Source organism: Brachypodium distachyon, chromosome 3 (assembly GCF_000005505.3).
Source record: "Brachypodium distachyon strain Bd21 chromosome 3, Brachypodium_distachyon_v3.0, whole genome shotgun sequence".
Taxonomy (NCBI): Eukaryota; Viridiplantae; Streptophyta; class Magnoliopsida; order Poales; family Poaceae; genus Brachypodium; species Brachypodium distachyon.
Genome location: NC_016133.3, coordinates 32768294 through 32794002, shown reverse-complemented (window position 1 = coordinate 32794002; position 25709 = coordinate 32768294). Strand labels below are relative to the sequence as shown.

The following is a 25709-nucleotide window of genomic DNA, read 5'->3' as shown; positions in this document are numbered from 1 at the left end:
CCCTCGCTGGCACGCTCCGTCCCTCATCTTCCTCCTCGCGCGAGCGCCGCCGCCCCTCCCTCCCCATCCCGCTGCCGGGCGCCGCAGACCCCTGCGTCGTCTCCTCCACCGTAGGTACTATCTCCCATTCGATTCTCTCGGTCCCGACCTCCCATCACCCCACGAGGGCACGAACCCTTTAGTTGCCCGTCATAATCTTCCCCAATTCGTAACCTTGGCCTACCGGGTCCTCCGCCCGTGGTATCGTCCGTGCGGCCGCGCAGCTGAGAGATGGAGAAGGGACCGTCCGAGTCGTCGCCGCTCGACTGCGCTCGCTGCGGCAAGCCGGCCTCCCTCCAGTACGTTCCCTCCCTTCCCCGTCTCCACCAGTTAGTTGCAATTGGGCAGTTGATAGACGCCACCTTTGCGGTGCACTACACTTTGCTGTTGCTGCCGTGATACGAGTTGACGAAATACCTCACGTATTATAAACCATCTAAAACCTCCAATCTCGCGTGACTTATCTCTAACTAAAAAACTTTGTTATGGCGCTATAATTATAGAGAATAAAGCTATAGAGATTGATCTTTAGTTTGTTACAAGGTGCAGTTATTACACGAGCTACTTGTTGAAGTTGTTGTTGATAACATTCGTTATTTTCAGATGCCCCAAGTGCGCACAACTGAAGCTCCCCCGTGAAGCTGCTGCTTTCTGGTAAGTTATAAGCCCTTTCTCCCCCCTTCCCCCAGTTTTTGTACTAGCCGGCCATTATCTGTAAGGCAAACAACGTGCCATCATACTAGCATAAGGTAGAATTGTGCATTTGTGCTTACAAGTGAAAACATTTTATGCTTCTGCGAAAATGTCCGCAGTTCACAGGACTGTTTCAAGGCAGCATGGGTCTCTCACAAGTCTGTCCACGCAAAGCTAGGTGCACTCACATCCCAGCTGTCTCAAGAAGGCTGGAAATATTGTTTGAAAAAAGGGCGGACCCGGACACTGGAACTTCCTCGTTTTGATTGGACAGGGTAAAAAAACATTACACCATATTTACATCTGTATTATTGGGTCTATGCCAAATTACTACTTTTCTTATAGCTAACAAGATACGTTTAACAATTTCGTTTGCAAAAACATGCCTCTATTTGATGAACAGTGCTTCACAAATTTTTTTGTACCTCTATTGCATAGGACCACTCCAACACATTTCTTATTTATGTTAGCTGATAATGTATTACTCCCGCCGATCCATAATAAGTGTTTCGGATATTGTACTAACTTAGTACTCCCTCCGATCCTAAATTATTGTCTTTGTTTTAGTTCAAATTTGTACTAAAACAACGACAACAATTTAGGATCGGAGGGAGTACAACACTTAGTACACAGTTGTACTAAGTTTGAGACACTCATTATGGATCGGAGGGAGTACATTTTTATTGAGACCGTGTCTGGTACCTGTGGTACTTTGAATAACTATACTTGTTTGCTGGTATACATATTAATAAATCCATTTGCAAAATGAGTCTTGATAGACCAAAACTGAACTTGTGACTTTTGTTGCATTGAAACTTATTCTCTTGCATAGGACTAATCAATTTTTTACTTTGCATTAATTGTGTTTTTAGTCCATTGAGACCATTTCCGATATCAAAGATGCGATTGGTGCCAGATGAAATTCAGAAGCCTGATTGGGCATTTGATGTAAGTATTAACTGTGCTCAAGTTTTGTTTCCTCCCATCTTCTGTGTTTTGTTGACATTACCCTTTGCACTAATATAGTAATGTAGCTATCTATACCAACAGAGTGGATCACTAAGTTGTACCAGTGTATTGTTATCTTGTAATCTGCTCTCGTACACTTCACTAACATTGTCAAATATATTTCTAGGGAATCCCCAAGATTGAGCCAGATAGTGATTTGCAGAAAAGAGTAGAGGTAGAACTCTCCAGAGATCTGCAAGTATCATATATGATCCACAAATAGATATCTGATGATTTTTCTTGCTGGATTCATTTCTGCTATTTCTTTAGATCAACTCCCCTGAGCAAATTGAAAGGATAAGGGAAACATGCCGGGTGAGTTCACAGCCAACTCTACTAAAATAGTGAAATATTGCAATGGCATTTTGCTAACTGTTTTCTCATTGTTCTCAACTATCCCTGTTTAGATTGCAAGAGAGGTTTTAGATGCAGGTGCTCGTGTAATCAAGCCAGGAATTACAACAGATGAAATTGATAGAGTGATTCATGAGGAGACAATTGCTAGAGGTCTGAATAACCTTCTTAATGAAATTTAAATGTGTCGTGAAATGTTTCAAGAAACCTTGGACTTTTATAGTTGTAATATCTTGAGATTTATTGTGAATTTGTTATAAAGAAGAGAAATTAAATGTACTCCCAAGCTATTTGATATGCATCTTGTCTTGATATATTTCATAATTTCCATTCTTGATTCTCAGGTGCATACCCGTCCCCATTGAATTACCATTTCTTCCCGAAGTCATGCTGCACGTAGGTTATTTATTATTCTTTAATTAGTATCAAGTCTGCAACGCTGAGTGATATTATTGCTCATTGTTGTCATTTGTATTCAGGTCAATTAATGAAGTCATTTGTCATGGAATTCCAGATGCCAGGTCCCCTGAAGTTTACAAATAGAGCTAATCATTCATTTAATTCCTTGCTTGAAAATGATGTTGCTTTGGCTGATTTTGATTTACATCTGAAAGATTGACTGTTAGTTTCTATCTAAATATTTCCAACAGGAAACTTGAAGATGGTGACATTATAAACATTGATGTAACTGTATACTATAAAGGTGTTCATGGTATAGTCTCAGTTGCCTTATGTGGTACTTAACTGCTTAATATTTATATTTGGATTTTGACTGGGCATGTAAGCTGTAACATTAATCGCAGGTGATTTGAATGATACATATTTTGTTGGAAATGTCGATGAAGCTTCCAAACAGCTTGTACGTTGTACCTACGAGTGCTTGGAGAAAGCTATCGCAATAGGTGATACTTCGTCTTCAATCTTGTACTCTTAGTAATCTCACCTTGCTTTATTTCCTGGCTCCTTTTCTCCACCGTTACTATGCCTTACTTCAAGATATATAATTTCCTTCTGTTTGGAAGAGCTGCTACATTTTGGAAAACATAAGTTATTTATGTATTTTGATTTTGCCATTTTCATGCACAGTTAAACCTGGAGTTAGGTTTCGAGAAGTCGGAGAAATCATAAGTAGACATGCATCGATGTCAGGTTTATCTGTGGTCAGTATTGCTTTGGCTCTTTACTATTTTTATGTTGTATACTTGCACCTTTACAATAGTAACTAAATCTTTTTATTTCAGGTGAAATCTTATTGTGGTCATGGCATAGGAGAACTGTTCCACTGTGCCCCGAACATTCCCCATTATTCAAGTATGTTTCTTGCAATTTGTTTTCGTATTTGCATTTACTTTTCCATTAATGCTGTAAGCTTTAGACTACCATGGTATTTATGTCCTAGTGCTAGAGAAGGCCATCTAATATAATGTATCGTTCCTTCATAATGTAGGAAACAAGGCTGTTGGTATCATGAAGGCTGGGCAAGTATTTACAATTGAGCCAATGATAAATGCAGGCAAGTGTGTAACACTGGCAAACACAATGTGCACTTGATCTAGTTCTGGTTCTGCAGCATCGTTTAACTGAAGTTTTCATATTTGGTAGGAGTTTGGCATGACCGTCTATGGCCTGATGAGTGGACCGCTGTGACCGCAGATGGTAAACGGAGTGCTCAATTTGAACACACCCTTTTGGTGAGTATGTTGTTTGTTTAGACGGAATTAATCCATTTGCTCATGTGGCCATGCGGCACTATAGTTTCACATGTATTTTTATTGCGGAAAATAAAAGCCCCTCATTCGGAATGTAAGTTAACCCTTTGACATACTTGCACCGCTAAGTACCATTACATCTAAACTAAACAGGTTTTACCCTTCCAGGTTGCCTCCAGCTTCATAGTTATTCTGATATTACTTTACTAGCTGCATACAAGCTCGGTTTGATCTTTACTGCATTTTGATGTTATATGTGAGCTTATTCTCTGTGTCTGTTACACACTACAGGTTACGGAAACTGGAGTAGAAGTTTTGACTGCACGACTACCATCGTCACCAGACGTCTATCCATGGTTGAAGCCCTCGGCACCAACTAGCAAGTGAGCGAGTACAATGAGACTGCATAACTTTTTTGTGGTCTACTTGCCAGCGAGATGGTGTCAACTCTTTAAACTCCAAACCATGTGGATCTTCTGGTCAGGGTTGCGGCAACCATTGTTCTTGCTGCGTGTTGATCATTTGGATCAATTTACTTTATATACTTGTTCCGTGGTGTAAGGCACATGAGCTGGATTGGGGTTTCCTTGGCAGCTAACATGCCGAGTATGATCATTCATGTCATTTTGAGCAGATTAAATTTGAAAGTTGAGTGTGGTTGTACCTTTCTCGTGACTTGGGGATTCAATTATTGATGTTTCGAATGAAATGTTGCAGCAAAGCCTGTTGCAGAACTTTTTGACCATAAACTCAACTGCTGGTGTCTGTCCCGACGAACTAGCGTGTGAGTTGTCCAAAAAGTAGCCGCCGTGGTTCAAAAATTTAGCCGGCGCCCCTGGGCCGCTCCATACTCACAGGAGGGTTAGCAAGCTAAAAAGCACCGCGGAACACCACTGTAGGGGCTAACATTTGCGGGGTGCGGCTGAGTGCTGGCTTGACCCCCAAATGAATTGCTTCTGCCGGCTCCCCTCATATGGCCATGCGTCGGACAATTTATGGGGAGACGAGTGAAGATGCTCGTAGGCCTTGTTTGGTGTTATTGTATTTTTTTAGTCACTAGTATTTTGATATTTCGGTGTTTTGGGTTTTCACCAAAAACTCTCAAAAACCCAAACACTTCTTATACTACTGTATTTCTAAAAAACACTAGTATAAGAAGTGATAATCCTCTCTAAACCCTTTTTACTAAACAACCATTTATGGTTTCTAGTGTTTTTGATTTTGGAGTGGATAATACCCTAAAAAACACCCCAAAAACTCTATTACCAAACAATACGTCAGGGTAAAGTTTTGATCCCTTTGATACTCAAATTCAGATATGATCTCTTTGGTTTGCGGAAAGGTTTGCAAATCGCATGGTGGAACAGAACGTGGGTTTGCTAAAAGGTTGTTCCTTAAGGACGTGTGCAAGAGAGAGCCGCCTCGTCCCATCAGATCATCGTCTTCATCATCAAGAATAACAAATAAATGAATTCGCTACATTGCAATTGTAGTTTGTGGAGAGTTTCCACGTCGATCTGCTTCTTGCTGTTTAATACGCTGCCACAGATCCACTTGGAGTTACCGTCAGGACCCCATGCTGATTTTGTGGAAGATGAAAGAGGGGATGAACATGGTTAAGAGATCAACCCAAAGTATTAAAGCATTAGTAAAACATCAGCACATATGGAATATAGGGATCCACTTCTTAGAACATCTCCGACATATGATGTATTATAGGGCTTGTGCCCAATAAACCATTTTTTAGGACACGGGCAGCAAAAAATGCCTCTCCAACAGATGATCTAAACCTATCCAGTGCCCAATAATTTTAGGACGGGCCCAAAAAAACCAACCCAAGTGATGTAAATATAGGGCACTGGATAGGGTTGCCCTATCCCTTCAGTGCCCCCTTCCTCCAAGCGCACCCTGCCAACTCTTTCTCTGCCCCGACCGCCGGCGGTGGCAAAAAGGAAGCGACGCTCTCCTCCGCCGCTCTGCTCCGCACTGCTCATCCGCGCCGCTCAGTTCTGCCCCCATCGTTCCTGTTGTCTCGCCCCCATCGTCTTGCTTCGCCCCGACGGATGGTGCCTCGCGGCACCTGCGGCCCGCTTCCCCGACGAGCACCAGCCCCGCTCCCGCTTACAGCATCGCAGAGACGAGGCGAAGCTCCTAGGGTCGGTGGTAGCAGTAAAAACACAGAGGTGGAGGCTGTCCACGATGAGGGGCAGCGGCCGACGGCGTTGCCGACGCAGAGGCGACGTGGGCATCCGCGGGCTCGGGCGAGCGCACCGGACGAATCACAGAGGCGCCGCGGTGCTCCCTAGGGCGACGACGGGGCGCTGCAGGCTGTGGTCGGGCGGGTCGACGCGGGTGACGCTTCCGCCGAATTTGGGGAAGACGAGTGCCTCGCGACGGCCATGGGCACGCGCGGGCTCCAGGGCGGGGGCTATCGTGTGGGGTGCAGCATGGGGGAATAGCAGGCGCCGGTGATCGAGCTTGGGCGGGCTCGCCGGAGCGGAGAGGGATGGCAGCTTCGGTTGGGGGAGAAAGAGCAGAGGAAGGAGAAGGGAACTCACGGAAGAATAGAAGGGAAAATAAGAGATGTGTCGTTGACTGGTGGACCCCATGTGTCATTGTGAAATTTTGTCACCTGCCTTATTTTACATCATCTTGATTTCTTCTAGTGCCATATTTTACATCATCTGAAATGGCTCTTCTATTTTAGGGCACAAAAAACTGAAAAAGTGGTGCCCTATCCTAAATTTCTAGTGTCCTATTATACATCATCTGTTGGAGATGCTCTTATGTGCTAAAGTTAAACTTCACTCTCCAGATATATGTAGACTAGTGAAATGCCCATGCGTTGCTACAGATCGACAAAAGAGTTTACCTTTAGACCATTCCACTACGACCACCTTGCTATCCCAAAGATGTTGAACTGTCTGTTGCTCCTCCTCAACTCCCGCATGCCTGAGCTTCCGTCGCCTTGATGCTCTGCCTCGGCCGCCGCACATCGCCGTCAAGGACCTCGTCACGGTGCTCTCCGCCGCTCCCGACCTCTAAGTTGCACATGGTGAGCTCATTGTTATCCCGACCATCTTTTCCCTCTCTCCGTGTGTTGTAGAGCAAAGCGCCACGCCCTTCGCCGTCCCGCAAGTCCGCCACTGGCAACGAGCTGCCCCAGGTCACATATTTTGAATCAATCTTCTTGACAAGTGCCGGCACCGTAAATTCCCAACCGATAGAACAATTTCACTTTACAGATAAAAATGATTTCGTATATAACACATGTTGGTGATAATACATCCTGAATGCAAGTAACAGATAGCGAGCAAACCATTTTCATCTGCAAAAAAATGAAAAAAAAATGGTTGTCTTGTTTTGTGAAATAAGTACCCTAGGATTATGATGTCTTGAATGCACAGGAGAACTTGAACTGGCACCAAAAGCAAGAACTCCACCATCTTTCCTTTACAACTCTAGAAATATATACATCAATTATCTTTGCACTTGAAACTATTTACTCTTGATTTATTCCTCTTCTATTCTTTCCCAGAACTGCAATCCTCATATTTACAGCAGATAAATATCATAAATCAGATAATCAAAAAAGGAGCAGCGAAGAAAAAAAAATCCCACAAAGAACACACAAACAGAAGCATCACCTTACTCTTCTTCACACAACTTCTCTAATGTTTGGAATAATCTGAGACACTTGTTATGGATATGAGGAAGTAGCATTAGCAAATCATACAAGATCAATTCTTAGTTTTTTTTAGATAATGTTATCAATTCTTAATCAACAGCACACCGAAACAACCTTGGATAGGAACAAGGAAAACTGGATAGGAACACATCAGGCCATTAATAAGACCTCCCAACCAATGTATTTATGCTCACTTCTGATGATAACAAGCCTCTTTAGATGATTATGGTCCACTATAATCAATACGATTGAATAATATCTTAAGACCATATCTTTCATATATATATATATAAACAGCTAGCTTGTCAAAATTTCATATGAAAAGTACCAAGCATGTGTTTCTCTCTCACTATCTTTTATCTACCCAACCGATTTGTGTAGTCCCTTTTAACCAAATTTTTGTGCAAAAGAGAGCTGAACACCACTCAATGAGTTTAACACAAAATTAGCATTGGGAAAACAATCACGGTAAAGTGGAAAGGTCTGACCCAATGCAATCAAAATTATGCATACAAATTACGATCAAGACAGGTGAAAAGAAAGGAGCCATTAGTGTTGGCATCTGTCAGCGTCATGTGCCTTCGTTCCTCTTTTTATGAAGTCTGAACTTTTCTCTCCTCTGATAGTTACTCCAGAAACATGCAGTTCTGCCATCCTTTAGACATTCAGAGTAGAAATTTATGTAGAAGATGCATGGTAACCAATAGTAATTTATGTGCTAATGTGGTCAGGTTTGATCACCGTTCACATGAAGCATCACTTGTGGAAAAAAAAATTAAAATTAAAATGAAGTATCAAAGCTTGGATTTAACCATCCTACATATACAGAAGAGTAGAAAATTAACACTCAAATAAGCAATGCATATCTACTTGAAGAACTTACACGCCATATACGATATTTTATCTGAAGAACTTAGCTTCGAATTTTGTACCACATAATATGCACTGTCTTTCCTTCCAAAAGACCAACATGAAATGACATGCAGCTGAGTTTTAAAATGAAACAAATTTAGCTTATAAGTGTGCATCCACCTCCTCGACCATATGGCTTAGGATAATTCTCCCACGTCCCTCTACAAATCCACCCAACCCCACAAGGAAAAGAACCCAAGTGATTGCTATCAAGGATTGGTTTTTAGATATACTCCGTTTTTGTACCTAAACATGTCAGCAAACAGAAAAACACATAAACAGGTATGTCCCTGGCTCTACGTGAATAATTTTTTGAACGAATAAGATTGTCTAGACAGCCATGCACTTGTACAGAAACTTGAACTTACACATATATGCTACTCCAGTGCATCCATTTCTCTGAACCAAAAATTATAAGCCTGTTGCTAGTTGTACCACACTACAGATCTGTTGTACTGAACAAGCATACAACATATGAAGCAACACCGCCTTAATTATATCAAGGATTTTTGTGAGCAATTGCAGTCCTAGATCAAATACAAGCTTGTGTAGTGTGTACGACATACATACTCCCAGATTTTACTCTTTAATAGAACTAATGATTTTCTAATTTGACACAGCCTGCTATTATACACAAGGCCTGAAACTGATTTATCACCAAGCCATCCAAGTGGTTAAACAACAAGGACATAAGCTTTCTTTACCTCTGTCAACTCTTCTTCTCTGAAGCTTAAATTCTCAAAGGTTAACCTGCACTCTCTCCCTCACTGGACAAAATTTGTTTAAACAACAAGAACATAAGCGTAATCACCTAGGGATGCTGCTAAACCCTCCTCGGTTCCGGACATCACGAGAACAATCTGCACTTGCCGCTAAACCCTACTGCAATAATGATCACAAAAAGGAAAATTTAGACAACAATTTAATATCTGAAAGTACAACTTACCGAAAACTTGTTTGAGTTGAGAAAATTATGGCATAAAAAATGGTGCCTAACCAACTCCCAAAGCTGTCCAGTTGAAGTGCACCAAGCAGGTGATGATCTAGTACAAGTAGAAGAATTGTCGGTTTCTATTCCAAAATTGAAAATAGTGCAAGATTTCCACTGAAGGTGAAGTAAACATAACCCAAATCTGTTATTTTCCACCATCCGACTGGACAAACAAAAGGAAGTTTAAACAAAAGGGGAAAGTGCATTACTCAAAGAGTGAGTATCTATGCGTCTATTTAAGAAATTTGGAGAAATGCACCAGCAAGCATTGCTACTCTAGTATTAATCCTTCACCTACTTTGTGTATTTAAACAACACATGTGGCTATACTGGCGGACCCACGTTAAGGCCCATGGGGGCAAATGCCCCCACTTATTTTTTTGGTCCAGTAGCATATGGCTCATATTACAAGTAATGCCCCCACTCAGCCCATTTATCCATTTTTACCCCCTCTAAAATGTTTTTTTTCTGGGTCCACCCATTAGGTATACATACCGACATACAGTTCCCATGGTGAAGTTTTAGCAGGTTGTATAACAATCAATATTTGAGCTAGTTGTTACCTTTCTCTCCTGTAAAACAACCAAGTTTTAGCACACGTTTATTTTTACATATCAGCTACGTGTTCATGATTAATAAGCAAAGTGTTCATGATTATTATAACATCACAGGCGCATCAGTACAAAAAGATCGAACTGACAAAAAGACCTATGCTTGCTACTAACTTACTGAAGATGGGGTATGCTGCCTGTGATGACGAAGCGTGGAGAGAGCAGCGGCGGAGGATTGCCGCCTTGCTGCTGCCAGAGGTGATGACATGCAGATAGAGAGGCTGGTGGTTGTGGTGACGACGCGTGGTCGGAGAGGCGGGCGAGGCGCCGGAGTAGGTCGGTTCTGGGCGTGGCGCCAGGGCGGCGGCCCTGGATCTCTTCTTAGGGGGGGGGGGGGGCGGCCGGGCAAGGCTCAGCGGGGGCTGGGTGCCTGGAAGCTGGGGCAGCGGCGCTTGGCTGGCGGGGTGTCGTCGCACGGGGCTCCGACACCAGGGATGCGCGGGCACCCCCTTTTAGGTTCGGCAGTGGGCTACGGGGATCGTTCCGGCGATCGCCGGCGAGGCCAATGCAAAGCGTAAGAATGCAAGGAACACAGAAACACTTTTTACTCAGGTTCGGGCCACCTTGCGGTGTAAAACCCTACGTCCTGCTTGTCTGAGCTCGTATTATCGTAAGATCGAGTGTTTAAGTTGCTGGGGAAGGGTCCCCGGGTGCTCCCTTTCTGGCTAAGTGCTCCTTACTACTTTTAGCTACTACTAGTGGTGAACTGCTTGTTGGTTGAATGAACGAACCGAAAAAAAGAACCACCACCCTTTGACCATTGGCAGGGGTCCTCCTTTTGTAGCCAAGGGGATACCACAGGTGCCAAAGTGCATGGATTACAAGTGGCGAGCAAGGAGCTTGGTCAGCTCCTCCTCGGTGCGCGCATGAGCGCCAACCCCGCGGCTAGGGGTCTAAGGCCTAAAAGTTAGCCCTGAGCAGCCACTGTTTGCCCGACTAGACGGATAACCCCCCTCCTGTCGGGTCATTAAATGCGCCATGCACCTCACTCCTTGTCCTGACGAAACTGCACATTGGGCGCCTGTCGCACGCCCACGTGGCGCTGCTGCTCTGTTAGCTCGGCCCCGCCCTCGTGGCGTAAACCTGTGCCTGGGAACGCCTCCTCCCGGCAAGCGCCTTCCCGGGAGGTGCCCAGGCAGGATTATTCCCCGAAGCGCCGCTAGCCCTGCCGGGCTAGTAGCTTGCCGGGCAGCCTGCACGTTGCTGCCCGGGTTGAGATCCTTTCGAGAACTCAGCGATGCGACCCACGCATCGAGCAGCGGTGGCACTCCGGGTGCCACTGGTGCGACACGAGGTGACGGTTGTGCGGCTGCTTGCGGAGGCGTGTGAGAGCGGCTGTGGGTGATCACGGGCGGTGGTGAGCGGCTGGTCCGGCTAGGGCACGGCTGCGCGTGCACGGGGAGGGCGGCCGCACCGGGGGAGGGTGGTGCCAGCACCAAGTCAAGGGAGACAGATCGGACGAGGTTTTTTTTTGTGCGGGATAGATGGAGGCGCTTGGGAAGATTTCTTTCCTTCTTGTGATCGAGCGGGCAGGCTGACTGACGGTCGGACGGACCAACGTACGTACGTACCAAACTGCAATTAAGTAGTAGTAAAGACGTATAGTTAGCCTGCATAATAACTGTTAACTAACTGTTTTGTCGCCCATTACACAACTGCAGAACAGTAGCATGTTCATCCTACATCCTACACTAGCAACAGATAAACCATCACAAGCTCCTGCTGTCATATCCATGCGCGGTTCTGGAGTCTAACAGCACAGAATGATGCCCCGGTTTGCACTGCTCCTCGGCCTCTTTCACATTCCTGGTCATGTCAACAGTTACGCCAAATAAAAGGTCATTGGGGTAACATAAATACACATCACAAGCTTTTAACATTTTTTCCACATTATCACATGCAAACATTTATAAGTAACACTTTGCACCAAATGTGAAAAACACAGCTTGCGTTCAGCAAAGAAATGAACTTAAACACAGCTTTTGCAGGAACATGATTCGTGTCACCAAGCACTGTTTGCGTTCAGCAAAGAAATGAACTTAAACACAGCTTTTGCAGGAACATGATTCGTGGTTTCACTAGTGTTCAGTCCAATACATCAGGAAACAAAGAGCTGATTTTTTTTTTGGATTAGGGTGAAATAAATAGGTTTTTGTCATGAAATTATCATTTATGTGTATGCCCATAACCTCTATGTCATGAAAGCTATAACCTCCATGGCATTACTAGTGAAACTCTCTTAGAATTTGTTCTTGCAACTCTTGTATAATAAAACCTCCTGACTATATATGGAGGATGATGTACATGCTGAGATGCAAATAAGAATATCCAACTTCATCTCTCACTCCCTCAATTCTATGCATTCCTTTATATATTTTCTGGCAGTCCACAAAGAGTTATTTACATAACACGTTATCAGCACGATCGTCTCAAGACTGTCATGAATTGCACATTTCGTTGATCACCATACCATTGTCCACGGTAAGATATTATTCTAATCCCTGTAATTTATATTATGATATTTACTATAATTTATATTCTGTATTTTGTATATATTGTAGTTTGCTATGCCAAATCATGCCAAACTCGATTGTGTGGCTTTGGATATCACGGGCAAAAAACTATTTGCCATGGGTGCTAGAAGCTGAAATCCAAAGCCAAAAAATCGAGTTTAACAATATTTAACATAGTAAACTACAACATATACCAAATACATAATATAAATCATAGTAATATCAGATTATAAATTACAGGGATTAGAATAATATCTTACCGTGGAGAATGGTATCGGGATCCACAAAATGTGCAATTCATGACAGTTTTGAGATGAGCGTGCTGATAACGTATTATATAATAACTATTTGTGGACTGCCGGAAACTGTATAAAGGAATGCATAGAATTGAGAGAGTGAGAAATGAAGCTGGATATTCTTATTCGCATTTCAACATGCAGATTGTCCTCCATATATATAGCCATGAGCCCATGAGAGGTTTTATTACAAGAGTTACAAGAATAAATGCCAAGAGAGTTCCATTACTAATGCCAAGGAGGTCATAGCTTTCATGACATAGAGGTTATGGACATCCAAATAAATGATAATTTCATAACAGTTTCCTCCTATTTTGGACTGAAAATTAATGCGTTAACAAACTTTCTTGCGACAACTAAATATGAAGTTCAAGCAAAGTAATGAGGTTTTGCAAAGTGTAGGTTTTTTCACCGTACAGACCCAAGTATGACATATTGTGTTGACGCATATATTATAAATCTTGCATATGGCTTTTCTATTTACAAAGAGGGCCTTTACGATGTTATTGCTACCAAGTAAAAGCTGAGTGGTAAAGAGTAAATACAAATAAAAGTTCATGCAAATTACCAACCTTTTTGGAAAGGATGCGGTGATTGAAGCTTAGCTGCAGCGATACTTCGAGTAACTGGTGAGCCACCCTACATTGAGTTACAACTTTAGAAGATTTTGCAAAGATTCAGTACAAATTAAAAGGTCTTCAAGCTAGAGAACAAGGAAGAAAAGGGCAGACTTCTATTTCTATCACATGATGTTTGATTGCCACTCAACTAGTGTGCCAGCATTTTAATCATAATAGGAGCAAAGGTGAAATTTGACAGAACACTGCTACTTAGAATTTAGAAAGTGCATGGTTACTTTATAAATAGTACAATGAGAACGATACATAACGGTTTGTTTTAACTTTTCAAAAAGGTTAATCCCAGGCAGCCACAAGTAGAAGGGGTCAAAAGTGTAACTCAGTCTTAATAAAAATTGAACCAAATTAACAATTTGTAATTGCTTCCTATAAATGTGCAGACTTCAACCAACATTTCCATGATTAGTAGGATCCACAGGGAGTATTGTCTCTTCATTTAATATCTTCCTATTGGGTGTGTCATGCTGAATTGTCTTCCTCTTGGAGCGCCCCCGCTTCAATGAAGCACTACTTGAAGTTGACATTCCATACACCTTCCCACTCCGTAGTCTCCTGCCTGTACTGTCTTCTGAACCTTGAACGACTCCGAACTCTGGACTCATCCCTTTGGCTGGTACTTGTCCTGCATCTTCTGTTCCCAGATGAAATAAGGTGTTGCCAGATTTGTGAGTTCCACATTTTTCTAAGTCAGAGATTATTAGATCTGTATGGTTATGAACTAAAGCAGAGCCAGTGGAGTGAGTAACAATTTCACCTGCATCTAGGTGCATATCTTGATGCTGATTATCTCCTTGGGCACTACTACATGTTTCACCAGGTCCAGGGCCTGCAAAAGATTGATCAGGCATGCCCATTCTGCCATTACATAATTCCTCAGATGCAGCCATGTCGCTGATTGAGTTATCACAATCACAAATATTACCAGATGAGTCCTGAAATCTTGGTGTTCCATTAGACAAATTTGAAAGCCCTTGGATAGGAGTTCCATCTGTATTACCAGTAGACCCCTTAGATGAGTTGAAATCAGTCTCCTCAAAGTTATATTTCATAAAACTCAAGAACTTCCATATGTTATCAATTGATTTTGATGGAGATTGTGCCTGATGTTTTGACTGTTTCATGTTTGAATTAGCATATTTCTCCCATTGAGCAGGAAAACCAAGTTGGAAGTGTTTAGAAACCTGCATAAAATTTAATGTGTAGATGAGAAAAGTTGGGTTGTCTGCCAAGGTAGAATTCAAATATGGAATTGGCAGAGATAAACAAGACAGATCAAGTGAAACTACTTAAACTACACAAGGCTACGATCAATCTTCTTTGTTTGATAGAAAAATCTAGTCAAGCCTGATGTATGAAGGAAGAAAGTAAACCTCATATGGAAATCCATTACGATGCATCTGCTTGATATTTAATGGACCCCTAGTTAATACAATTTTGTGATCTGCGGTCTCAAGAGTACCATCAGCATGCCCCATTGTAATGAAATCAGAAGTGAATACTCGAGCTGCACGATTCCTGTTATCAGAGGGAACTACATCATCTTGATGAGGTGTTAACACAAAAAAATGTTTAAAAACTTGTAAATAAGTCAATACAGTAGACATGTCGAATGTTATCAGTTCCGGTGCATAAGCCAAATAGAAAATGCAAGAAAAAAATTCCTAGAGTCATAGAGAAATAATCATATAGAGGAGCATATATGAAAACTATAGTTTGAACACAAAGAGAAATATTACCAAGGTTTTCCCTTAGTCCGCATTAGAAATATTTGGTGTTGAACTGACATAAAATATTAGCACAAAACACTAAGGTGTAATGTTCCAAAAAAAAAAAAAACTAGAATCATTCACATTTGATCTTCCCATAGATGCCAGAATATGTAACATATCATCAACATAACTGAATGGAGTTACATCAGTGGTAAAATCCTTCTTTTTTATGTAGGCACATGAACTCCTTAAACTAGGTACTTGAGAAAAATGAGAATCTTATGTGTCCCATCATCAACTGGTTTTCTACAGTCCACTCCTGTTATTTTACATCGATGCATGTTTCAGGACAGACATCCAACTAATCTCCAATAAAAACTTGTAACCATGACCTTTTCTAATTATGTGAAAGTCTAAATACTTTTGTGTATACTAGTGGTCGAAGTTTGACTGTGCACATTGTAAAACACATCTACTTGGGAGGGAAATGGGGTGTAAATCCGAGTTTGACACCTATATAAAATAAGTACTTATAGCAGTAAAAGATACCCACTTTAATAAAATACCGCCCAGCTCTTACTGGAACATTGCCTACTAAATAGGAGATCTGTAAGCATAATGTACACACCAATTTGTAGATGCTACCAATACAATATACAACTGTGGATGAGGCTTATGACATTTTGGGTTTTTTTGTGTCCTGAACAAATTTATACTCCCTCCGATCCATAAAAAGTGTCGCTCATTTAGTACAAAATTTGTATTGACTTAGTACAAAATGGATGACAGTTTTTATGGATCGGAGGGAGTAACATGCTGTGAGAAAGTAGGTGTGCAAATAAGCACAAAATGGTTAACCAAACAGTAAAATATGCAAAAGCTGGTTACACAAACAGGATTATCATAATCGACCACAAGACCCTTAATTTTTAGTTCAAAAGAAATATGAAATATCTATATTTTAAGCAAAGGAATCTCTATTGACTGAAAGTAAACGATATATACCTATTAAACACATACATGCTATGAAGATTATACATAATGAAGCTTACGAAGAAAAAGTTTGTTTCTCACATATGTAACCAATTAAGCCCCCAAGTATGTCTACAAGAAGCAGCACTAAAATTTGCGTGCTGTTAACTACGCCAGATCAACAATGACCTACATGTTCAGCAGACAGGAAGACACGGCCACAACGTCAGGCCATAGAAAATCTGAAAATCATAAGCTCCCTAGCAACGAAGCACATCACCAAGCAGATGTAACTATCCTGATTCCTGTGTATGGGACACAACAGAACTGTAGCACCCCAAAAAAGAAAAAACAGGCCAAGAAATCCTTACAGTTGTTACGAATGCGAGGGAGCCCGATCAATTGAACTTTTGCATGCCTTAGTATACAAAATAGCAGCCTAATTCTGTAGCAAGAGATGCAACCTCCCAACAAAACCTTACTTTTTAGAAGGGGAAATTTGCACCGTTATTTTGTGCCCTTTGCCAAAACACACCGCCGGAATGGGTCTTTACCCAGTACCATTACAATTTTGTGGACATTTGCTAGAACACACTGCATCGACTAAAATTGAGAATTTGAAATTTTTACTTGGTCGACGACCATTTAAATCTGATTTTGAACACTTTTTTCCTTTGTACGAATCGATATTTGACAACTACTAGGGTTCGCTGCGCTTCGAACAAAGAGTTTGAAAAATTCTAGACACATTTGCTAAAGGGTAGAATGATAATTCAATGTGAAAAAAAGGTCAAACTTTCTGTTTTGGACCATACAATGTGTTTTGGCAAATGTCCACGAAATTTTAATGGTACTGGGGCAAAGACACATTCCGACGGTGTGTTGCCACAAAATAACGGTGTCCTCCAGCCAATTTTCCCTTTTCGGAAACCGAACGCAAGTCTGTAACTGCGACACAATAATTGATGGGCTCGGGTCCGAGGCAATTGGGCAAAGGAAGAAAGAAGGGAAGGGAGGGGAAGAGGAAAACGCCTCACCTCTCGGTGTACCCGGCGACGCGGATCTTGTCGTCTTGGCCCCTCACCAGCCACCAATCGAGGAGCGCCACCTAACAGAAAAAAGCAGCGAAGGAACACGTTAAGCCCACTGATTGGTTAGCAGGACGGAAGGGGAATGGGGGAAAAGGAAGTGCAGGCGTACGCATTTCTGAATGGTGGCGCGGTAGATGGGGGCATCCACGGAGGCCGGCGGCGGGGCCTGAATCGTCGTTCCGTGTCTGGAGGGGCCTGGTTGGGGTTCGGGCGCCATTCCCGTGTAGGTGTTGGGAACGAGAAATGCTTAGGCTTTGTTTGGTCACCGACCCGGGGTAGGGAAGCCCGGCCGGCGGGTTTCGCTTCTTGCAAGCAAGCGGCGTACGGTGGAGGGCCTGGCGGTGGGAGAAGATATCGCCGGAGATTGGGAGGCGAAGGTCAGAGAAGCTGCGCTTGCTCGGGATTTCTTGCCCGACCAGTCGAGGTCGGGAGCCGCCACTCGTCGTTCCGTAGGATTTGAGCGAGGGGGTTTGAGAAGATATCCAGTTCTCACGTCCTTAAGGCGCCTCTAAATATTTTTTCAAATTTTTTGAAATAAATTGAGTGGGTTACATGAATAATGCCAGCAATTTGGTCTTTTGTGTTTTTGTCTTTTTTCGACCTATTCACATCTGGATTTGTCTTTTTTGTTTCTCCGTGCATGTAATGAATTTGGATTTGAAACCTTGTGACATGATAAACGCATATCTTATTAACTCACTCAATTTATTTCAAATTTTTTGAAAACATTTTAGGAGTGCTACAACGCGTTGAGAGTACGGTAGCACCCTAAGGGGTGGGAGCACTGGAATATCTTCTTGATGAGGTTTCTAATCAATTCTTCTTGGTACTGCCCCAGTATCTACCCCCACCGTCTTTGGTCAACACTTCCCCCTACCCTTTTCCTAATCTTTTTGGCACACTCTGGTAATCTCTGGCACCATGTACCCATCCACCCTTCCTTTTCCATCTCTCTCTCCCTCCTCGACCCATCCTTTCCCGTCTCTCTATCTCCCTCCTGTCTCTCTCCCTCCCTCATCGGTCTCTCTCTCTCTCTCAGATGAGATGTCCACGTTGATGATGCAACAGGCCGGCCTGGGCTCGGCTGCCGTCGCCGTCGCCGTGGGTTTGGGCTCGACCGCCGCCGCCATGGGCCGTGGGCTCGGCCGCCATCGATGTCACCTCCCTGATTCATGTCGCGGCCGACCTCCACCAGCCCGTGTTCTTCCACCACCGCTCCGACCCAACCACCGACCTCCCCTCCATCTTTGTGCCAGATCTGTCCACGCTCTGCCTAGTGGGGAGGTACCTTGATTTCTATTTAACATGTACTCCCTCCGTTCCTAAATACTTCTCGCTGTTTTAGTGCAAACTTGCACTAAAACAGCGACAAGTATTTAGGAACGAAGGGAGTACTAATTTTGCAACGGGGTACTTTGATTTCTATCCAGCTCCGTCCAGTTTTGCAACCTCCCCTCCATCTTCATACCAGATCCGTCCATGCTCTACCTATAGGTCCTGTTTGTTTGGGCTTCAGCTTCATCTTTTGGTGCTTATAGAAATCTAAAAAGCACTTCGCAGGTCCGAGGGTGCTTCTCAGCTTCATGTGTAAGCAGGAAAAGTGCTTTTTGAGATTGTTAAAAACACCAAAAGCTGAAGCAGAAGTCCAAACAAACAGGACCTAAGGAGTTACTTTGATTTCTACTAACATGTACTCATTTTGCAACGGGGGCACTTTTAATTTTTGTCCAGCTCCGTCTAGTTTTGCACTAACGTTTACTTTGATTTCTATCAATTAGCTCCGTCCATATCCTTGCGTTGGTTTCTCTCCCGTGTGATGATGTCTTTCTTTTGACTCCTCAGCGTATCATGTACTCTGATTTTGGCGAGGTACACTCCTTAAATGTACGTGTATATTGATTAGGTACTAAAAAAATGATGAGGTACTATCAGGTACTGTTGATTGTAATTTATTGTTGGCGAGGTACACTTGTTAATTGCATGTGTATATTGATTAGGGCAAGTCCAGCAGTTCCCTAAAATGTATCCCCTATATCTCAAAATAGGAGACTTTCTTAAAAAATTTCTCCCCTAAAAATTGTTCGACTCCAGCAGTTCCCCTAAAAGATCTCCCCTATTCTATTTGAAACCCAACGGCTACCTCTCCAACGGCTAGGTTTTGAACGGCCGGATTTCTAACGGCTAGTTTTTTTATCTATATATACATGATCAGCTCGCTCTCATATCTCTCACAATCTTGCTTCTGCCTCCTCTTCTACTTCGCTTTCACCATATCTCTTGCATCTTTCCACAACAAAATGAGTCGCCGCCGAAGCTTGGCATGTCAATTTTGCGAATCCTCGTCTGATGATGAGGATCTCATGATGGTTGCAGTCATAGCCGAGGAAAAACAGGCGGGGTTGGATGCTCCGCGCCATCGAGGTTCACTTCTAGGACGACATTCTCTTCAGCGCGAATTTGCAGAACGCTTTCAGTGTCTCCACAAAGACTATTTTGCTGTGAATTGTACCTTCAACGCAAGGATGTTTCGCAATAGGTATGTAGCCGGTGCAATTTTGTTTATTTTCCGGCATACTAGTCGCCCTTCATGTCTAATTTAAGTTTTTCGTAGCAGATATAGAATGCACTGTCCTCTTTTTCTCACAATAGTAAGAGCTCTAGAGGAACATGATAGCTATTTTTCCTTGAGAAGAAATTGTGCCGGTACGGTTTACATCCTTATCAAAAGTTGACCTCCGCATTCAGAATCCTAGCTTATGGGATATCTGCTGATGGTACTGATGAGTATTGTCGGCTAGCAAAGTCTACTGCTTTAGATAACCTTAGATCATTTGTGCGTGTTGTGATCGAGGTCTTTGGTGGTCGCTACCTGAGATCTCCAAATGCTGAAGATACTGCTAGATTACTTGCAATTGGAGAGCAAAGGGGATTCCCCGGTATGCTCGGAAGCATCGACTGCATGCATTGGTAGTGGAAAAATTGCCCTACTACACACAAAGGTTTTTTTGTTGGCCATAATCGTGTACCCACAATCATTCTTGAAGCCGTTGCTTCACAAGACCTTTGGATCTGGCATTCTTTGTTTGGTTTACCAGGATCCCATAATAATATAAATGTTCTTTACCATTCACCTGTGTTTGCGAATCTAGCTGAAGGGCATGCTCCAGAAGTGAATTATACCATCAATGGTCGCAACTACAACATGGGGTATTACCTTGCAGATGGCATATATCCGCGATGGGCCACATTCGTGAAGACAATTCCAAATCCAACAACTAAAAAAAATAAACATTTTGCACGATGCCAAGAAGCTTGTCGGAAGGATGTTGAACGAGCCATTGGAGTTCTGCAAGCTCGTTTTGCCATTGTACGTGGACCAGCAAGGTATTGGGATTTGGAAACACTCGGAGAAATCATGACAGCTTGTATCATCCTGCATAACATGATAATAGAAGATGAGCGTGGAAGTCATGTAGACTACCGATTTCAGAACATGGGAGAACTGGTGACACCTTCTCGTGAAGAGGCAACTACATTGACTCAGTTTCTTCAAGCTCACGACGCAATTCGAAACAAAGAAGTTCATTGTTAGCGTCAAGTTGATCTAGTTGAGCACTTGTGGTAGATCCGTGAAGAGATGTAGCTTTAATAAGTGGTAGTAATAATGTAGTGTATGAGATTTCTAATATGTTTTTAAATCACGATGGGATGTAAGCGGTGACTGTATCATTTTCTGCGTAATGCAATGTTTTTCATTACTCCTTTTAGTTCAGATCACAGCACATATCTCTAATATGTATAACCATCCATTACCAAAATCTGAAACTAAAACTCCCATAAAAAAAATCTGAAACTCCTTGGTTCTGCAGACCAGCTCTCCATCTGCAGCCCGGCTCCCCATCTGCACCACGCCCTCCATCTCCACGAAATAGTCCATCTGCAACCACGCCCTCCATCTCCACGAAGCAGTACCAAATCTCCAGCCACGCTCTGTCCATGGCCGCTGCAGCCAATCGAGGAGGAGCCCCAAGTCCTTGCGCCCTCCCCTGCAGGCCAGTGCGTTGCCCACGGCCGGACCATGGCCACCGCGCCCTCCTCGCTAATCCCTCCTTGCACGGGCCCATGCGCCTCCCCAGCGCAGATCCCCGCCGCCTCCCCGGCGACCGCCCCCAGGGCCCAGCCTACGCCGTCGCTGCCACCTCCGGCCCCGTCATCTCGTCACGACCGGCGGCTCGATGCCACAGGCCCCCGGCGCTTCGGCGACGAGCTCGATTTGGCCTCGGTCCGAACGGAAAAACCAGAGAAACCAGAAGAAAGGAGTGCGAGGTACGTACCTGGCGATGCGCGTGGATAGGGGAGGGCTCGGCCTCCCCGATCTGTAGGGGAGAAGTCGGCCTGGATCGGGGATGCGGAAATTTGGGGGGGACGATTGGGGAGCTGCTGGAAGGTGTTTTTTCTGGTTTCTCCCCTATTTTTCCGATCGGGGAGTGTTTCGGGGAGCTGCTGGACTTGCTGTTGCTCTGAGAAATGACGAGGTAATATCATGTACAGAGGGAGAGAAACAAAGGAGGAAAAAGAAGAAGGTGTGACACCAGCTACAGAGAGAAAAAAAAAAAGAGGTCACATCAAAACAGTGGACATAAAATAGTATTCTTTTCTGCTGATCATCTTTTCCAAGGATAAACCAAATTGAAGATGAACGGCACAACAAGCCCCTTGGGTCCGCAACCAAGCCTTAGGGGGCTTTAGACCTAGCTAACCTCCGTCACCGACTCACTGTCTCGCGGCGGCCGCCGCTCTCTTCGTCGTCACGCGGTGCGCCCTAGCGGCAGTTTAGATAGGGCGTTACGCTTAGAGCATCCCCACTCGTCCCCTCAAATGGCTAAAAAAGCCAAAATGGAGGCGCCTGAGAGAGAAAACAAATGCTTCCAGTCTCACCCCCTAAAACCAACTTTTGCGCCGGTGCAAAATTATTTTCATCCGGCGCACCCAGGCCAATCCCGGACCAAAGGGCGGCAAGCGGGGGCGCTGGCTAACAGCACGCCCCAACAAAAGCATGACGTGTGTCCTGTACTGGGACCACACGTGAAGTCTTCCTCCCTGCCCGACCTCATCTTCTTCCAGCCCACCCCGACCGCCTCTTCTTCCCTCTCGCCGGCCGCCTCCGCATCGCCACGGGCATGGCCACCACCCGCCACCACATCCTGTACCAGCCCCGTGACGGTGCCGACCTCAGCGACCTCGTGTCCGACCACCCGCCCGGTGACGGCGTTCTTCTGTTGCTGCGGAAGAGCCCCGGCCCGATCAAGCTCCCGCCGCCATTCTTCTGTTGCTGCCGCGACTGTGAGGCCATGAGGACGAGGTCGGTGCAGCGTAGATCCCGCTCCTCCCGCGGGCGAACTTCTCACAGTCGAACGTGCACTGCTTCCCTCCGCCGTGTGCCTTGCAGAACTCCGTGCGCCCGCACGCGCTCTTGCCGCAGGCCGGGACAGAGCAGCGCTTCCTGCCGCCGTGCGCCACGCAGTTGCTCTTGGGGCACACGCCACCGCCTTCGTACATGCAGCGCTTCCCGCCCTTGGAGCAGCCCTCGAACACGTACCGTCGAGCCCAAGCCACAGATAGAGCCGCCAGCCTCGTCCTCGTCCGTGCGAAATCATCATGTCCGCGACGGCCGCCGGCCTCGTCCTCGTCCGCGCCGGCCACCACCCTCGTCCGCGTCCGCACCGGCCGCTGCCTTCGTCCTCGCGAGCGAGGTGTTTGTCAAAATGTCAGACAACTTTGTTGGGATGGGGCCTGTGACTGGGTGGAGATGCTCCCCTATAATCAAAAAATCGCCGTCGCTCCCCCATACGACCAAACGCCGGACCTTGTAGGGGGGACGAGTGGAGATGTTTTTAAACGTGGCATTTGACTTTTCCGTTCCATCTGGTTTTCGGTATTGCCTTTTGGTTTTGACTTGATTTGTTAGGTGATAGTATAGACAAAAAGACAAAGAATTTACGTGTTTTTATGACTTATAAGGCAAAAGTTAAAAGCCAATAATGACTGTGTTGGGCTAGTTTGGAGGTATGATGCACGGAATTCGTACTTTCTCCTATGTAATGAAGCTTGTAACCAAAAAAAATTAACATATACAGTGTCAAAGTATGATACTATGAAAATATATTCATAATAAAATTAATAATCTCGATTTGGAATCGTAACTGCTGATATTTTTATACTCCGTCCGTCCAACAAAGGATGTCTCAAGTTTGTGAAAATTTGAATGTATCTAGATATGACTTAATGTATAAATGCATTTAAATTTAGTCAAAGTTGACACATTCTTTGTTGGACGGAAGAAGTATCAAGGAAGGCCACTGAACAGGTTTTTTTTTTTTTTTTCGCAAAAGGGCATCATGATGCAAGGGATTGCATCGGAGCCAGCAAGCAACTTGTTGACTGGACCTAGCGTAGGAAGCTAAGTCATGACTAACCCTATTTTGTAGACGATCAATTTTAACAGTGATAATCTCCCTCCCAGAGGCAAGCAGCCTCTTCACCTCCAGAACTAGGCTTCTGTACCTAGAACGATCAGAGTTCCCCAGGTCCATCAGGAGCTTCGCCTGGCTGCTGTCCGTCTCCAGTATGATCGGCAGATCTGTCAGCTGTAACGCCAGGATTAGCCCTTCCATGCAGGCTGCAAGTTCGGCTTCCAAGGCATCGCTACAGTGCTGCAGGCAACGAACAGCGGTGAAGATGACTGTCCCATCATGCCCATGGAGGACCACACCTGCACCCGCAGCACCGGTTTCCGACACAAAGGACCCATCAACGTTCAACTTAGCCCAATTCACCGGCGGCGGCTCCCATTGCAGGTTAGTCTTGGAGGCATCAAGCTTCTTCGCCCGAGGTTCAGTATTGGCAACCAACGGTTGCTTCCCTTTGATCAGATCCGCCTCAGGGTACTTCTTAATCGCGATGAGAGTATCGATGTAACTCTGCAAAAACTTCTGTGAAGCCACAACTGGCGGAGCTGGCTTCTCGTGCGTTATATCATTATGCACATGCCATATCCGCCAGAGGAGCATGAGGATCATAGTAAGCTGCGTGTCACTAAGCTTAGCCATTAGAGTGAAGAGCCCACTCCCACCCGTCATTCGCAATAGCAGCAGCCGCTGGAATGTTCCAGCAATCCGCCATAGCTTCCCAAAGCGCTCTCGCATGCGGGCACCGACAGAAGACGTGGAAAGTGTCCTCCTCCTCACTCCCACATATCAGGCACGTACCATGGACCTCCATATGACGGCTCTTCTTGTTAGCGCGGGTGGCCAGGGTGTTCGTCGCCAGTTTCCAGGCGAAAATTCTGACTTTCTGTGGCACATTTGCATGCAAGATCAAATCCCAACACGGCCTACTCCCGTCTGGTCGGTCGCTCGACGCGCCCTGCTCCTGTGCAGTCAGGCGAAGCCCAAGCTTGTGGGCGCTTCTCACCGAGAAGACGCCTGTTTTCTCCGGGTGCCAGGCAAGGAAGTCATCGTCATCACGGACAGATGGTCGGATCTGGAGAATGCATTCCACGTCCACAGGCAGGAACCACTGATTGAGGAGATCCACATTCCACGCACCATTCTCCTGCAAAAAATCGGATACCCACTTGAAACGGCATCTTCCCTGTTGGGTCACCGGCTTTAGATATTATCGTGCCAGTGGTCCATGGGGTCCCACTGATACAGTACGCGTGGGTTGTCAGTGACGAAGCCCCGTCAGGAAGGCCTTTCGGGAAGCGATGAGTCCGGAAAGCCTGCCTCGAGAAGACGGCTCTTGGTGAAGGAGAAGCTAAGGACCAAGTACAAGAAACTCCCGGGAACCCCGGTCCCGGGAAGCTGAAGAAACGCCCCCCCGGCAACTAGCCAGGTGTACTAGCCGGAAAGGGGCACCCCAGCAATCCACGCTCGGTCATGCAGGTGGGATCTGTAGAACAGTGAAGACAAGACAAGACGGCGGGCGCAGTGCACTTAATGCACCGAAAGGAGTCTTATCAGCAGACCTAGCTTGCTTAGCAAGGGTAGGGCGACTACCCCACGAACCATTTTTTCTACCGTGTACAGTAGACCGGGCATGAATGAACAAAAATGTTTTTCGTGTGGCTGTGACACGCGTCTGGAAACGTGTCACGCTGCATGTATAGGCACTTGTGGTATCCCTTGTCTACAAAAGGAGGACCGATGCCACCGGTCAAAGGGTTCCATTCGGTTCAGTTCAGCATTCACCCAAGTAGCCAAGCCCTTAGAGGGACAAGTAGCAAAGCCCGGGAGTTCCCCTGCAACCTGTAAAACCCATACAAGGAAATACAACTCCAAAGCAGGACGTAGGGTATTACACCTCCGGGTGGTCCGAACCTGGGTAAATTCTCATGTCTACACTTCGTGTCTATCGCCATGCCGGCGATCGCCAGAGCGATCACCTCGCCCTCCACCGAACCAAAAAAGGGGGTGCTCGGCAT

General features: G+C 44.9%; 1 protein-coding gene and 1 long non-coding RNA gene across 3 annotated transcripts; one reads left to right on the top strand and one right to left on the bottom strand.

Moving 5' to 3' along the window:
- On the top strand, positions 1-4542 carry LOC104583684. The gene is made up of 16 exons (XR_001407121.2): positions 1-338; positions 643-693; positions 852-1007; positions 1605-1680; positions 1868-1915; positions 2011-2055; positions 2148-2247; positions 2439-2490; positions 2574-2615; positions 2745-2806; positions 2898-2996; positions 3181-3254; positions 3336-3405; positions 3542-3607; positions 3697-3785; positions 4095-4542. It is a non-coding gene; the product is annotated as a methionine aminopeptidase 1A (long non-coding RNA).
- Positions 4543-11591: 7049 nt separating this feature from the next.
- Positions 11592-18069, bottom strand: LOC100838914. 2 transcript variants are annotated; one of them, XM_014901489.2, is made up of 8 exons: positions 17334-18069; positions 17171-17241; positions 14823-14967; positions 14375-14633; positions 14207-14278; positions 13845-14080; positions 13387-13453; positions 11592-11811 (listed from the first exon to the last, which is right to left on the bottom strand). In XM_014901489.2, the coding sequence occupies exons 1-8, from the start codon at positions 17439-17441 to the stop codon at positions 11804-11806; spliced, it is 966 nt and encodes a 321-aa protein (XP_014756975.1). In that variant the 5' UTR covers positions 17442-18069; the 3' UTR covers positions 11592-11803. The 2 variants fall into 2 exon arrangements, with proteins under 2 accessions (XP_014756975.1, XP_010234912.1); XM_010236610.3 differs by having other exon boundaries at positions 13845-14083; positions 17334-17874.
- Positions 18070-25709: the final 7640 nt, after the last annotated feature.

Excerpts from the sequence above, each read along its gene's own strand:
- LOC100838914 (XM_010236610.3), bottom strand. The coding sequence starts at position 17,441 with ATGGCGCCCGAACCCCAACCAGGCCCCTCCAGACACGGAACGACGATT. Across the intron at positions 14,968-17,170 it reads GTCGCCGGGTACACCGAGAG|GAATCGTGCAGCTCGAGTAT; the intron begins GTGAGGCGTTTT and ends CTCTGATAACAG. Across the intron at positions 13,454-13,844 it reads ATCCTACTAATCATGGAAAT|GGTGGCTCACCAGTTACTCG; the intron begins GTTGGTTGAAGT and ends AACTCAATGTAG.